The 16196-nt window shown below is 48.0% G+C and overlaps 1 protein-coding gene across 10 annotated transcripts in view; it reads right to left on the bottom strand.

Moving 5' to 3' along the window:
• LOC139579014 (protocadherin Fat 1-like) overlaps positions 1–16196 on the bottom strand; it is a 91368-nt gene that overhangs the window by 22230 nt on the left and 52942 nt on the right. For all 10 annotated transcript variants that reach the window (XR_011675662.1, XM_071407212.1, XM_071407211.1 and 7 more), the window contains 6 exons: positions 12086–12361; positions 11009–11219; positions 5722–9795; positions 4539–4735; positions 3934–4087; positions 1364–1597 (listed from right to left, as the gene is read on the bottom strand). Coding sequence is in view for 9 of the 10 variants with exons in the window: in XM_071407212.1 (XP_071263313.1) it covers positions 1364–1597; positions 3934–4087; positions 4539–4735; positions 5722–9795; positions 11009–11219; positions 12086–12361 (5146 nt within the window). In the remaining variant the exon portion in view is untranslated. The remainder of the gene's footprint in view (positions 1–1363; positions 1598–3933; positions 4088–4538; positions 4736–5721; positions 9796–11008; positions 11220–12085; positions 12362–16196) is intronic.

Here is a 16196-nt window from a genome sequence, read left to right as displayed (position 1 = left end):
CGGGTATCGGCCTAATTCTGCTCTGCACGCATTATCTGGTGTTTTAGGTTGTACACAGAGGATATTTTTGCAGTATTCTGCATGCAGTCTATATTTGGTCTCTCTCCCTCTCTCCCTCCAGCTCCAAATGATCCAAAATGCGCCTCCGGCTAAAATTGGGGGAGGGGGGGGGAGAACCTCATTTCTCCTCTCCTCTTTTCAGATATCCTTTAAGTTCGCACGGAGGTAGGGCAGACTTTAGGAATTCCGTGCTAGTGCGCCAACCCTGGGGGAAGAGCTGTCGAAAAAGCAAGCCCCCCTTTTGCGCTTCGACTTTCTGAGCGAGCGAACGAGCGACCCAGTTCTTACATCCCATTCAATCTGTCAAACTGTCAGTTTACCAGAAGGACTTAGAGGGAGGACGGGGTGAGAAAGGGAGAGAGAGAGAGAGAGAGAGCTTCTCTTCAGCCGTACCTAGGCTTTGTGAACACGTTGACACGCTCCCCTAGTCTAGAACGCCTTGCCCTGTAAGAGGAGTCATTACCAAACGCCAGTCAAAGAAGTCAAATTGGCAGTGCCTCTAAAAGTGGCTTGCTAATATCAGAGCTCTTGAGTTTAAATATGGCCGCCACACTAACGCTTTCAACTGTCCTCCATTTGAGGGAGTTTTCCCTCAAAGGTGGGTTTCCTGAAACGTGAAGCAAACATATGCCACGTAGCAGACGCTTTTATCCAAAGCAACTAACAGCAGTGCATGCATATATTTTTCATATGGGTGGCCTCCATAAGCGCCATTCTCTACCAACAGAACCGCACAGGACGACAAACACAAAAACACAAAAGTCATAGAAGACTATGAAGAGAATGCATGTGTTGTGACTGACCCACCGGCAAATGGCAAATAGAAAATGGCCATTAGGCCTGTTCAGAATCGAGTGCTCGAGGAGAATCGAATTTCATCCTTGAAACATCATCGCTTTGCGCCAAAAGACTCTGGTGTAAAACGGAGCGGGGATTACTGTGGTAATGTGGAGTCAGCGTTGTAGCGGAAAAGCAACGCGCCTTTATTTCTCAAACAATTATACCTCTATTTTCTCAGCAGAAAGATGAATTATTAAGTGACTCGCCTGTTCACAAACAAAGATGACGCGGTTCAAATTCCATTAAGTTCACTGACGGATAACGTCGAGCTCCACAGTGGCCATCAGACATGGGCAGAGTGAGTAGTAAGACGCAACATACTGCGCGTGTGCACAAGGTGGAGAGCACCAGGTGTACAGTACTAGATCAGAGAGCTTAGCATTGCCTGGTGGGAGACTGGTCAAATAAAGAACAATAAAACAAACAGATCAACTCATTTTGTAAAATAAACAAACAAACGTACCGGTGTCGAGGTCGGTGGCGAGCAGCCGCGCCACGAATGTGCCGACCTCCGTGTTCTCGAAGACGGTGATGGCGTACGGGTCGGAGGTGAACTGTGGCGCGTTGTCGTTCACGTCCTCCACGGTCAGGTGCACGGCCGCCTCGCAGTAGCGCCCGCCGCCGTCTAGTGCCCGCACCGTCAGGCGGTACTCCTCCTGTTCCTCGCGGTCCAGGGGCTGCTGGGTCTTCAGTTCACCTGGGAAAACGGAAGACGAAGAAAGGCACATGTCAATCAATCACACACACAAGCATGTGAATCACACACACACACACACAGCCAAACACACACAGCCACACACACACACACACACACACACACACACACACACACACACACACACACACACACACACACACACACACACACACACACACACACACACACACACACACCCACAGGCTTATTAAAAGTGATTGAAATCCACACACACTTTTCCACGGTATGGCGCTTTCGGGATGCACTCTTTAAGAAAGGTCAAGTTTGACAAGGACAGATAGTGTTAGAACTGCATCGTCCACCTACCCCACGCCCTTTCCAAGAAAGCATCAACATAAAACGCAAGTGAAGCTAAATGTTCTCTGAGCCGTTTAGTTCGGTGTGGACTGACCCTAGAGCAGGGCTGTCAAACATAAGCCGATTTAATGCGGCTCGCGGCTGGTTTGAGTAACCAAAAAATGACTGAAACCGAATCGATACCGTGTACAAACGACAATGGACCTACGTGCATGAAGCCTCTTAAGATAATTCACTCTGTCCAGCTTGTTAACAATCACCAAAATAAAGGTTAGGGTTAAGGTTGGGGCATGCTGATCCGTAACTAGGGGAAACTTTACCTGAACATTTAGTTTCCCGAAAACCTTACAAACTTGTCATGCTCATCTCCGCACACCTCTATTTTTAAGTTGGCATTAGCCGCTTCAGTGCGTTCAAAAGTAACACGCTTCGCACAGATCACTGAGGCAGACGTGTGTGTGTGTGTGTGTGTGTGTGTGTGTGTGTGTGTGTGTGTGTGTGTCTGCATTCGGGCCTGTGTGTGTAATGAGAACTCATATCCTCTCGCATGCCACAAACCCCTTCCCCTGATCCAAGCAGCCGACCCACATCCAAACAACTAATGGTTTTCAGAAGAGGATGGAGAGAAATACATAAATAATTGACGGAGAGGAAGAGGGGGGGGGCGAGGGAAAACGCAGGAGGACAGGAGTACTTGGCAGTTGAGAGCAGCCAGGAGGTGTCCTGGGATATGCCGCACGTCAACATTACCGGGGCCTCGCTGGACACACACAAACTGTCAATACCGACGAAGCCTCTTAGCGTTCCTCGCGTGCAACCATCCTCCTTCTCGGCATAAAAAACAGGACCCCCCCTCCTCCCGCGCGATACCCCTGACTTTATCCACTCTGCAACATTAGCTCTCCTTCTCCTTCAATTTGGTGCCACACCAAAAGAACTGGCCGGATTTTCCCGCTCTTCTTCTCTCCCTCTTCGCCGGCTCACATGGAGGTATCAAAGTACGTCTGAACTTGAACCACAATAAAGGGACTGTTGTTTTGTTGTAAAAGCATGTCTCTAGCCTACTCTACACTGCTGCAGTCTTGTTTCTTCACCAACCCTCTCTCTCCCTTCAGAAATAAACCAATGTAGCGTTTCTTTTTTAGCGTGGGAGTTAATGGGAGCTAACTGGCATTGCGTTATCTAAGGTCGGACTCAAGTCGTTGCATTTTGTCTCCGCTTTCTGCAGAGGAGACTCGAAAACGTCAGGCGAGAACAATGTCGATTGTATGTTAGATGAAACGTGGGTTCTTAGCGCCATGGCTCGCTAACCCCTCCGGGGAAATGTTCTGGGGCAAAATACATTCAAAAGAACCATCTAAAGGATGCGACGTAAACAAAATCCACCTTGCCACTAGGGACACACACACACGCGCTGGGGTGGATGGATTAGAATTCGATCAGAAAGTGTGCATGACTGGCGTCCACACTGAGGGGGTTATTACCGTGTCTGTCTGTGACGATACAGAGGGAGGCAAAAGACAGGGTCCGTGTAGTGTAGTGTTGTTAGGGTCACACATCAAACCATGGCATTGTAAAACTGGTGTGTGTGTGTGTGTGTGTGTGTGTGTGTGTGTGTGTGTGTGTGTGTGTGTGTGTGTGTGTGTGTGCGCGTGTGTGTGCGCGCGTGTTCGTGTGCGGTGTGTGTGTGTGTGTGTGTGTGTGTGTGTGTGTGTGTGTGTGTGCGCGCGTGTTTGTGTGCGGTGTGTATGTGTGGGTTAGTGTCGCACGTCATGCTGCCGTCACACACCCATGGATATTTGATAGTCATAATAACCTCTGACATGCCGTGAATACAAACTCGATGAATGCGAGTGCAGCGCAGCCATTTGAAATGACTTGAATCGACTCTACATTGCGGCAGACATGGACCTGTGGTTATTTGATTTTTGATTATCTGTATGGTAGCGTGGGCAGACTAGTCAACACATCGAGTGTGTTGAGGTGTAACACAGACAGACAGAAAAACAGACAGACACCTGTGTCGGGGTCGATGGTGAAAAGCTCGGCTCCCGGTCCCTGGAGCTCGTATGTGATGTGGGCATTGGAGCGGATGTCTGCGTCCGTGGCCGAGACCTGCAGGATGAGCCTGCCGGCTGGGAAGTCCTCGGGGACCCTCTCTGTGTAGAGGGACTGGGGGAGCGGAGAGACCGAGGGGAGAGAGAGAAAGTGAGGACAAGAGAGTGTGTGGGAGGGAAGAGGGAAGAAGAGGGGGAGAAAAGATTGATGGTAGGGGCGGCCAGAGAGAAGTAAAGGTAGAATATGCCAGAAAAGGCAGAATTCAATAAGGTATATGAACAAGAAGGGAGGAAATGGAGAGGTGTAGAATGAAAATACATTTACATCGACAGCAGCACCATCATTGTATGGACTTACAATCAGCAATGGAAATACATTATCTGCTTAAAAAAAAGCCCTTGATGTAAGAAAATGACCCCTTAATTTCCTGTTGCTTTCTTCGAAGAGGAACCTTTCCAAACCTCTTATTTTCCTCCCTCCCTCCCTCCCTCCTTTCTCCCAGGTACTTGTCATGCATAGCGTGCACCCCCATACGCAGATAACACGGCCCGCCTTCTCTCTTTACCTTCTCGCAAACGGGGCTGTTGTCGTTGGCGTCCAGGACTTTGACCTCGACCACGGCCTTGGCGGCAAAGGTGCCGTCGGTGGCGGTGATATTTAGGAGGTAGTTGTCGCGCTCCTCGCGGTCCAGTGGCTTCCTGACAGACACTTTCCACTCGTTCTGGAGGTGCTCGATCGCAAACTGTCCTAGAGGGTCGCCTCCTGTATGGGGAGAGTCATTGGGGAGAGTTAATGGGGAAAGAGTCAATGGGGAGAGTCAATGAGGAGCGAGTCATTGGGGAGTCAATGGGGAGAGAGGCATTCAAACTAATGAACAATGCACCACAATACGGACCCTGCCTCTGCTTTCGAGAGGGCTAGTGGTTTTGTGTGTGTGTGTGTGTGTGTGTGTGTGTGTGCGTGTGTGTGCGTGTGTGTGTGTGCGTGTGTGTATGCATCTCAAGAGTGTGTGTGTTTGTCTGTTTGTGGACTGTACTGAATCATACATGAATGACGGAAATAAATACAAATTAGATGCATCCAAGCGTTTTCTATCAGGGTTAGTCTTGGAATCGGAGAAGATCTTGTCCTGTGAGTGGTAACGAAGGTCAAAGAGGAACTGTATCCATGTCTACCAGTTATCACATCCTATTTCAAAAGCTGTCCAGTCGTGCTCAAACCCCGGGATCTTTATAGTGCCTGAGCAAATCTACCTCAGGTAGCATTCATATCATTCATTTATCATAACCACTTCAAATTGCAGACCAACGTTCATGAAGCAAGTATGTTTGGTACACAGGAAACCGTAATAAGGAGGCGGTTTTTGCGTAGTAGGAAATGTGAATCTAAGCTAATATGAGAGCTCATTTCGAAAATCTCTGGTTATTAAATGTGGCATAGTCATTCCTAATCCGCTAATTAGCGTTATTGAGATAATTACACATTTCCTTTTCTTCATTTTTTTTCTGATGACCTACATATTTGCCTTGAGCTTTCACAAATTAGTCGATTCAAAGTGTTTACAGATAAAGAATGTGCATTATATGTTCAGAGAGCAGATATCATCTCCCTATTTAAGCGGGTGTAAATGTCTAATCCTCTTTTGGGCGGTGTTTATTAAAGCGGTTTATTAACACAAATAGGGAAGTCTATAAGGCCATGAGCTGTGAGCAGAGCAATTACTGGAATGGTTAGAGACAAAATCTCACCTGTGATAAAGTAGTTGACTTGTTTGTTGATCTCCTCCGTGTCGGCGTCCGTGGTGCTCAGGATGGCAATGACTCCGCTGGGCGGAAGGTCGTCTTCGCTCACCGTGCCCTTGTAGATCTCGGCGGTGAAGCGCGGTGGGTTATCGTTGACGTCGGCCACGGTAACCTCCACGGTGGTGCTGGTCACCAGCTGCACCTTGTCTCCGCGGTCGGTGGCCAGCATGGCAATGGTGTACTTGCTGGTCTTCTCACGGTCGAGCTCTTTCAATGTCGTCACCCAGCCTGTCTCACTGTTGACGGCAAACAGCTCCGAGATCTCAGCTGAGGTTTGTTTGGGGTCCAGGCTGTAGATCACTTGACCATTGGTGCCTGAGTCCTGGTCGGTGGCTTTGACCTGGATCACCGGCGTGCCATCTGGAAGGTTCTCCACCACGACCGCCTCATATGGGTCTGACTCAAACACAGGCTTGTTGTCGTTGAGGTCCTTGACCTGGATGTTGACGTCGACAGATGCCACCGTTTCGTAGCCCTCCTGTTGGCTCTGGACTTGCAACGTGAGCTGGTACCACTTGGTGGTCTCGTGGTCCATACTCTTCTCCAGCTTCAGGGCCCCGGTGTCCCGATCCACCACGAAGACCTCATCATGGTTACTCTCCGGGGTGTTGCCCTTCACTAGGCTGTAGAACACCGGTTCTTCACTCTCCGCCTGGATGACGTCAATATCCGTGCCGATGGGCATGTCTTCGGCGATGGTGAACCGGTAGTGTGGCTCTGCGAACTTGGGGATCGGTACCTCAGGGGCCACTATCCTGATGTAAACGCGAACAACGGATTGCTTGGAAGGACTCCCAGCATCCTTTGCCCTAACGTAGAAAGCGTAGAGGTCGTTCTCAAGTCCGATGAGGCTCTCTTTGGTGACAATGACTCCACTGAAGGGATGGATTTCAAAGTTCTCTTCCACATTTTCCATGTCGGCTTCGATGGTGTAAGCAATGTCGGCGTTGCTTCCCTCGTCCATGTCTGACGCGGCGATTTTTACCACGGTGGTTCCCCTGGGGACATCCGATGCAACATTGGCTTTGTACTCAACTGCCCTGAATTGTGGGGCATTGTCATTGATATCTGTCAAAATCACATTAATAATGCAGAAGCCTACTTTTCCGCCACCGTCCTTTGCCATGAGCGATATGGGGATGACCTTCTCAATGGCGTTCTCGCGGTCTAGGATCTCAAGGGTGAATATCTCTCCATTTTCATTGACTGAGAACTTGTCCTTGGCAAAATCGTTGACAATGTGGTAAGTTAGGCGCCCGTATGTGCCAGCGTCTTCATCTGTGGCTTTGGCCTCCGCCACTAACGTGCCGACCGGCGAGTTCTCAGTGAGTTCAACCACATAGTCGAGCTGGGGGAAAGTGGGGTTGTGGAAGTTGGCACCGTTGACTGTGACTTTGACCACGGCCGAGTTCCTGAATACACCGTCTGACACGGACACGTTGAGGTTGTACAGTGGCTCCATCTGTAGCTTACGGTGGTTGGAGATGACGATGGCCCCAGTATTTTTATCCATGGCAAAGTTCTGGTCCTTATTGCCAGACAGGATGGAGAACTCAAGCCTGCCGGCGTCTGAGCTGTCGGCGTCGGACGCCTGGACATGGGTGACGAAGTGACCGCGGGGGGCCAATTCGCTGACCGTGGCTTTGTAAGAGCTCTCAGTGAACACCGGAGCATTGTCATTCAGGTCAGTGACATCTACGGTCACAGTGACATCGCTGGAGAGGGCAGGCACTCCTCCGTCCACAGCGCGGACAGTCAGCTTGTGCTGCTGCTTTTCCTCCTGGTCGAGCATGCGAGCAGTCCAGATGATTCCTGAGTCACGGTCAATGCTGAAGTAGTCTGAGCTCTTTTCCTTGTCCTCAACTAGCTGGTAGAAGAGCACTTTGTTGTTGCCAGTGTCAGGGTCTGTGGCGGCGACTTGCAAAACTGCCGTGCCGATGAAAGAAGCTTCAGAAACACTTGCGTTGTAGGACTTTAGTTGGAAGACAGGGGGATTATCGTTGACATCTTCCAGAATGATATCGACAAAGACATCAGCGTGGGCCCCAGTTAGTGAGTCTGTGGCTCTGACACTCAATTTATAAGCGGGGTGGGTCTCAAAATCCAGAGGTTGGATTACATGAATGACACCTGTGTTGAAATTGATGGAAAACTGACTGAAGGCATCTCCCTCAGAGATGGTGTATACTATCTTGGGGCCTTCAGAGTCAGTAGCCTGGACGTGAACTACAGGTGTGTGTAACTGGATATTTTCAGGGATTTCGATGCTGTAGAATGGCTTCTCAAACACTGGCATGGCTTTGTTTACTATAGTTATGGGCACTTCCACTTCTGCCGAGAGGGCTGGTTCTCCTGCATCTTTGGCCACAACGTTGATGACGAACTCACTGTTGAGGGAGTCTTTGTCTAACTGCTTTTTGAGGGAGATTTCTCCCAAGGGGCTTATCTGGAAGTGCTTGTGGTGTTCTTTCAGGTGGTAATGGATTTCTGAGTTTTGACCCATGTCCCCGTCCACCGCTGTCACCTGGTGGATGGCCTGACCCTCCTCTGCGTCCACTTGGACCAAGGCTTGATAGGGCAGGTTGACAAACATGGGCTGGTTGTCGTTCACATCTTCTACGGTCACCATCACCAGAACGTGGGCCACTTCGGAGGAAGCGTCCTTCCTGGTCACCTCCACGACGATGTCGAACATGTCCTGCGCCTCACGATCGAAAGGTATCCCCGTGGTGGAGAGCACTCCAGAAGTGCGGCTAATTTGGAACCTCTTGTCTGGGTTCAGGATGGTGTAGAAGAGGGGTTCGTTGACGTGGTTCCCCACAGAGGCAATGACCGCTAATGTTTTCTTCTCAGAGGAGTTCTCTTTGACGTAAGCCTTGTAGGAGTCCCTAGTGAACTTCAGGCTGCTCTCCTTGTTCTCACGGATGTTGATCTTTACCGACGCTGTGTTGGCGAACCTGCCGTCCGAGACCCTCACCCTCAGCTCGTACCTGCTTCTTAGCTGGGTGACGTTCTGGATAGTGATGATGCCTGTGTTGGGATCCATCTTGAATTTCTCCCCGATATTCCCCTCTGAGATGGAGAAGAAGAGTTTGGAGTTTGGTCCGGAGTCGGCGTCTGATGCTTTGACTTTGATTACCTCGACACCTTTGTAAGTCGGCACGATCACTGATGTCTCATAGAGCTCCTGGCTGAACTGCGGCGAGCAGTCGTTGACATCGATGACTTCGACGGTCACGTTGGCGGCTGTCTCGGCGAACAGACGCGGCATTCCGAGGTCATGGACCTGAATGGTGAAGCGGAACACACTCCTTTGTTCAAAATCCAGAGTGGTTGTCATTCTAATAGCTCCCGTACTCGAATCGATAGCAAAGTAGTTGTGGGCGAACGGCTCGACGATCTGATAGACCAGCATGGCGTTGGCATCGCGGTCAGCGTCCGAGGCGCGGATGACCAGCGGGGTGTTTTCTCTGGTCAAGACCACACTGTTGACGGGAGCCGATTCGCTAATCATGCCTGTGAACTCTGGCTGGAGGAAGATGGGGGCATTATCATTCTCGTCCTTCAGGTGAATCAGCAGAGTGGTGTTGCTAGCAAGACCTGCCATGTTGGTTCCCTGGATGGTAAGTCTGTACTCAGGGGTCATTTCATAGTCCAAAGCCCTTGAAGTTACAACCACACCGGAGTTTGGGTTTACATCAAATGTGCCGTCAGTGTTTCCGCCTTTGATTTGGTAGAACACAGAGGACTGGCTGGTTGCTGAGATCATGGTCACAAAACTGCCGGGGAGGACCAATTCGCTGACCTCTCCAGAGAACTCCTTCTCAGTGAATCTGGGGGTGGCATTGTCCGACACGGTGACAGCGATGTGGACGGTGGCCGTGGCAGTCAGCGAGGGCGTTCCTTTGTCGGTTGCCTTCACAGCTAGTTCAAACTGGTTCTTGCTGCTTCGGTCCAGCTCCTTGGCCACGGTAACAGTGCCTAGCACCGGATCAATGGCAAATGAGTTTGCAACATTTCCTGTTCCAAAAAAAAGAACACAAACAGATTTATTAATGTGGTTGCTATGGCATTGGTTTTCATTCCAGCCTGCACTGTGTGCCTCAAACATTAAAGCCAGGGTGTAATTTTAGGCTTCTTGATTACCGTAAATGTAATTAACTAGGCAATGTTCGCGCCCTCTAGGAAATCGAATTAGCATAATAAAAAGTTTAAGCTAGAGGTACGATTTTTTTGCAGTGGATGCATCTCAATCCACTGCATCCACCGATGTCGCAGCTGAGTATAAATGGAGACTGTTTAGAGCCAAAAGTAAGGGGTTAGATACATATCCTATATCTTCCAGGATAGACACTTTAGAACAAACTTCCTTTAGATTTTTTGGGGAGGGACTATCTATTGTTACATGCAGTGAATCTGTTATTCAATGCTTTTGTTTGGGCTAATAGCAGTAGAACCCCCCCTTCATTCTAGACATGACCCCCTTCACTCCCTCACCCCCAAATGGCCATGGCTCTCGATAAGGATTCATGAAGATTGCCTAATTGTGCACACTTTCCAATTACTCTAATGAAATTAAATGCTCATTTCCCCTCCTACACTCAAACTAATCCACAACCGATGGACATGGCCGCTCTGTGTTCTACACCAGTCCCCCTCTGATTTGAAAACCTGACTCATTCTCCGGCAAGACACATTACAATTAGCTTGAGTCATCTCAACTATCTGAAAAATGTACATCCTAAACAAAGAAACCAGCCAACGACTACATGCCCGACCCTCTCCCAAAACACAGCTTATTTACAGGGAAAACAATGGTGGGAAATTCAGAGGGGGCATCGGCCGAACTCCCACGTTTGGAGATCCTCTGACAAAGTCGTCAAAGTCCTCCTACTTTGTGTGAAGTATTTCATTCATGACCGAGGGTCAGTGGGCAGGGGGACCTCTGGATGCCCTGCATACATTTTCCCCAGGCCCCTTGCGTTGGTAGCACTAACTGGGCTGCTATGCATGCCTCTACCATGACCAGCCAGAGGCTAGCGAATTCCAGTATGGCTGACATGTTAAGAACGTTTCCCCTAAGTACAGATCTAGGATCAGCTTCCCCTCCTCAAATCCTAACCTTAACCATTAGTGTAGAAAATGCAAAAATGACCCAAGATCAGCATCTAGGAGCAAATTCATGCTACTCCTGAGAATGTAGTCTAGTGCGCCTGTGGAGCTGTTAGCCTACCTGACTCGATGCTGTAGATGATCTCTGCATTCTGTCCCTTGTCTTTGTCCAGGGCGGTGACCTGGAGGACTGCCGAGCCCAAGGCGGCCGACTCGAAGACGCGCCCGGAGTAAGGCGAGCCCGCGAACCACGGCGCGTTGTCGTTGGTGTCCTCCACGTCCACGATGACGCGCACCAGGTTCCTCTTGACGGGGATGTCCTGGTCACGTACCTGGGGAGGGGGGAAAGAGAGAGAACGAGACAGAGAGAGCGAGAGAGACGCAGAGAAAGGAATAGGACAGAGGCGGAGAGAGATGGGGAGACAGAGAAAGAGAGAATGCATGAGATGTAATACAATCTGAAGAAAACTCTTCTTTCCCTCAACAGTAACTGTATTAAAACAACAAACAAATCAAATTACGCAAATAACAAAAAAACATCAAAGTAACAATTTTTCTTCATTTGTCTCAATTCCCAGTGATCCAAACAAGTAAACAATGAATGGGGAGAGGATTCACTTTGGATGGGTGCTGCATGGTTAGTTTCAAATGGCAAATACCAGCAAACAAACAACTAATCAACACAGGCTGACTGCCCATCTGTTGGAATTGGAGAGTGGCTGATTGTGAGAGACACACACACAGTGGCTGAATAGGGGAGAATGTTCTTAAAATGCTAGTACTCTCTCAATGGAGAGGACCAAACTAAACCTGTCTCAATATGCTATCAGAACACTTATTGAGACTGCTACATACAATGGCTGAGTAGGAGCGAGTGGTCTGAAACCTCTGTGAGCCACTTTCTCCATTGAGAGAGTAACAATCAAACCTTTCTCAATATGCTGATAGAACACCGACGTTCCTTTTACCTACTCTGTTTCTATGGTAATATGGTGATGATATAACGACGTGTGTCCGATTGGCTGGGCGGGTTTGTTCAGGGTGTACAGTGCATGTGTTCATTGTCTGAGCACCACACCCCTTTGACCTACTTTGACCAGAGCTCTAGCAAGGTCTTACAGCACACTCAGCTCAGACGGCAGAATAATAACACACATTATTAAATAGGTAGATTCTAGGAAATCCGTAACATCCGTACCATGACTGTGAGTGTGTGGCGCCGCATGGTCTCGTGGTCCAGCCGCTCGGCCGTGTAGAGGGCGCCGGTGCCCGGGTCCAGACGGAACTTCTTCAGGCTGAAGGGGTCGGTGCTGCTCAAGAGGGTAAAGGTCAACTTGTTCTTATCGTCTTCGTCCGCGGCGCTGATCCGGAGCACCTCGGTCTCTGGCGGCGTGTCCTCGGCCACAACCACCTCGTAGCGCGGCTGGGAGAACTGGGGCCGGTGGTTGTTGGTGTCGATGACACGGATCAGCACCTGGTGGGAGGAGGGGAGAGGGATGGTGGATGTCAGTATGGTGAATATTTGAGTCAGGGTCAATCTGAGAGTAATGTATGGTGTTGTTGACTTTTTACTGTCTCTCAGTCATTGTTTCTCTGTCTCCATCCTTCACTCACTCTCTCTCTCTTTCTCCATTCCTAAAAGTGCCCTTTACATTCTCTACTTCCCTCTGTCCATCTCTCCCTCCCTCTTTCTCCCTTCCCGACTCCCTCTTCCCCTCCCTACATCCCTTTCCATCCATCCATCAAGTAATGAGCAGTGTCCGTGTAGATACAGACCACATCAATACATATAATGCCTTAATATATATATTTTCCCCCGATGGCCACTTGGCACCGCTGACAAGGAAAACAGGGTTATCCCACATCGATTTCTTAATGCATTCAAATGAAGACGTGTTGAGGGAGCATTGAGGGAGTGTTAAAGAGGTGGTGAGAAAGTTACAGGTGACCGCTTGATAAATGACATCAAAGTAAGTCATCAGTTTGCAGAAATGCATCAGAAATGCATTTAGAAATATATTGCAGATTCAAACGGTTCACCAACTATTTATCACACCAACAACGCGGGTTTCATAGTTCAAGGTGGAAGATTGATTATGAAGAAAACAAATCTGCTAATACATTGAGGTACACTTTAATAGGAATTTCATTTATTATTTTTACAAATACAGTGCAGTCGGAAAGTATTCAGGCCCCTTGACTTTTTCCACATTTTATTGGGTTACAGCCTTATTCTAAAATGGATTAAATATTCATCAATCTACATACGATAGCCCATAATGACAAAGAAAAAACAGGTTTAAGAAATGTTAAAAATAAAAAACAGATACCTTATTTACATAAGTATTCAGACCCGTTGCTATGAGACTCGAAATTGAGCTCAGGTGCATCCTGTTTCTATTCTCCTACATTCATTTCACATTTCCACAAATTTCAAAGTGTTTCCTTTCAAATGGTATCAAGAATGTGCATGTCCTGAGCTACAGGCAGTTAGATTTGGGTATGTCATTTTAGGTGAAAATTTGAAAAAAAGGGTTGGGTCCTTAAGAGGGTATGCTTATAGAATTTATGCAGCTTTTACCTAAAATGTCCTTAAATTGACAAAGCGAAAACCGAAATACCTTTACATAAGTATTTCAGGCCCTTTGCTATGAGACTCGAAATTGAGCTCAGGTGCATCCTGTTTCCATTGATCATCCTTGAGATGTTTCTACAACTTGATTGGAGTCCACCTGTGGTAAATTCAATTGATTGGACAACATTTGGAAAGGCAAACACCTGTCTATATAAGGTCCCACAGTTTACAGTGCATGTCAGAGCAAAAACCAAGCCATGAGGTTGAAGGAATTTTCCGTAGAGCTCAGAGACAGGATTTTGTCGAGGCACAAATCTGGGGAAGGGTATCAAAAATATTCTGCAGCATCGAAGGTCCCCAAGAACACAGTAGTCTTCCTAATTTTTAAATGGAAGAAGTTTGGATTCTCCAAAACTCTTCCTAGAGCTGGTCGCCCGGCCAAACTGAGCAATTGGGGGAGAAGGGCCTTGGTCAGGGAGGTGAACAAGAACCCGGTGGTCACTCTGACAGAGCTACAGAGTTCCTCTGTGGAGATGGGAGAACCTTTCAGAAAGACAACCATCTCTGCAGCACTCCACCAATCAGGCTTTTATAGTAGAGTGGCCAAACAGAAGCCACTCCTCAGTAAAATGCACATGACAGCTCGCTTGGAGTTTGCCAAAGGACACCTAAAGACTATCAGACCATGAGAAACAAGATTCTCTGGTTTGATGAAAACAAGATTGAAGACTTTGGCATGAATGCCAAGTGTCACGTCTGGAGGAAACCTGGCACCATCCCTATGGTGAAGCATGGTAGTGGCAGGATCGTGTTGTGGGGATATTTTTCAGCGGCAGGGACTGAGACTAGTCAGGATCGAGGGAAAGATGAACAGAGCAAAGTACAGAGAGATCCTTGATGATGTTTTTGCTTTGTCATGATGGTGTATTGTGTGCAGATGAGGGAAAAAAACTATTTCATCAATTTTAGAATAAGGCTGCAACTTAACAAAATGTGGGAAAAGTCAAGGGGTCTGAATACTTTCCAAATGCACTGTACATTTATGCACACCTCTGATAAAAGTGCCATTGTGTATTTCCATCACACAGCATCATACAAATACATTTTCCATACAAAGACAGACCTTTTGCCATAATACCACAATTGGCAATGTGAAAGTCATCTCCCCATTTCATACAAAGCATCACATCCCTGGTCCCTAAACTGTAAAATTCCATCGAGTCTTGTTTTATCAACATCAGCCACTCGTCTACTGGACTTCCGACAAGGGATTAGGACAAGCCGACGGAATGGCTGTGGCGGTAGCCGGCCCGGCGGGGGCTTTTCCACGGCAGAACAAAGGAAAACACAGATTAGACACCCCTGGATGCCAGCCACCAGGGGGCAGTGTCCCACATGGGAATAACACACATCCAGCTGGAACTCATACACCTGAATCCCACTATATCGGGTCAAGCCGAGCTGAGCCATACTGGGCTGGCCTTGTTGCACATCCACCAGAGTCGTTGGAAGCGTGCTATAAAAGACAATGTGAAAACAAAATAGTTGAGGCGATACGGATCAAATCAAAGGTCACATGCACATATTTAGCAGATGTTATTGCGGATGTCGCTGAAATGCTTGTGTTCTTAGCTCCAACAGGGCAGTAATATCTAACAACACACACACAAATCTAAAAGTAAAAGAAAGGAATTAAGAAATACAGAAATATTAGGACGAGCGATGTCGGTCGTTCAGGGCTACAGTATGAATCGTACTCAAGAGGACAGAAATAGGCAACTCTCTCACTGCCAGAACCTCAGCTCTTCCACGACGTCAAAAATGTCCGTTGGTACCTCTTGACAGCAATGAGAGCATAGAAAGCACTGCCAGCAGAGTGCAGGAAACAAATATAGCCTAATCTGACGGGTGCGATAACATTCACAATCTGTCGTGTGCTGTGAGGTTGGCAGGGCTGGCTGAGTTCACAGATGCAAGCATTGGGCAGTACAGCTATTGGCTAGGTTACATACTAGTTAGACAGTGCTTTAGCTTCAGAGCTGGCAGTCTCTAATGTTAGCGGTATGCTAACAGTCAAGAGTTGTATCAGTCTGCTAGTGGATTGGATGAAAGTTAGCTTCTGATGGATATTATTCTCAGTCCAAGTAGAATTGTATACCGTTGTGTACTGTACATTGCAACTGCACAGTTGTATCTCTAATCTACCCCTCTCGCTTTCTCCCTCATACAGTTTCGTAAGGAACTGGCTGTTATCTAGATGCAGGCACGTCCACAGATAGGGCTCAACCAGTGCCCGAGCACCTGCCCTTTTGCCCTCCTATCAAGTACTTTTCATTTTAAATTTAGATTCACTTTTCATTTTATTTTAAAATGAAATGACGTGTTCATCAAACGAGCAAATTTCATAAGCTCTTGAATCTCAGAAATGTCCCCCCTGCTCAGCCCGAAGAGCTCACTCGTCTGACTTGCATGCAGTGGCCACTGGCTGCGGGCGCAGGACGGGGAGACTTGAATACTGGTAGGAGGCTACTTTAGAGCTGCATCTGTCATATGTGTCTCCCTCAATGTTAAGGACAAAGAACAGGGCAAACTTGACTGCTTCTTAGTAACAGGCAGACGTCAGCAGCAGAACAAACTCACATCAAGTAAAAAACGAGTTGGTTTCAACAGCATAGCTAACTAGCTAGCATATTTACATCATCATTCGCTCTGATCGGCCGAGAAGACACTCTTT

This window comes from Salvelinus alpinus, chromosome 6 (genome assembly GCF_045679555.1).
Source record: "Salvelinus alpinus chromosome 6, SLU_Salpinus.1, whole genome shotgun sequence".
NCBI lineage: Eukaryota > Metazoa > Chordata > Actinopteri > Salmoniformes > Salmonidae > Salvelinus > Salvelinus alpinus.
The sequence above is the reverse complement of the archived record's forward strand: the minus strand, read 5'-3'. Positions and strand labels throughout refer to the sequence as shown.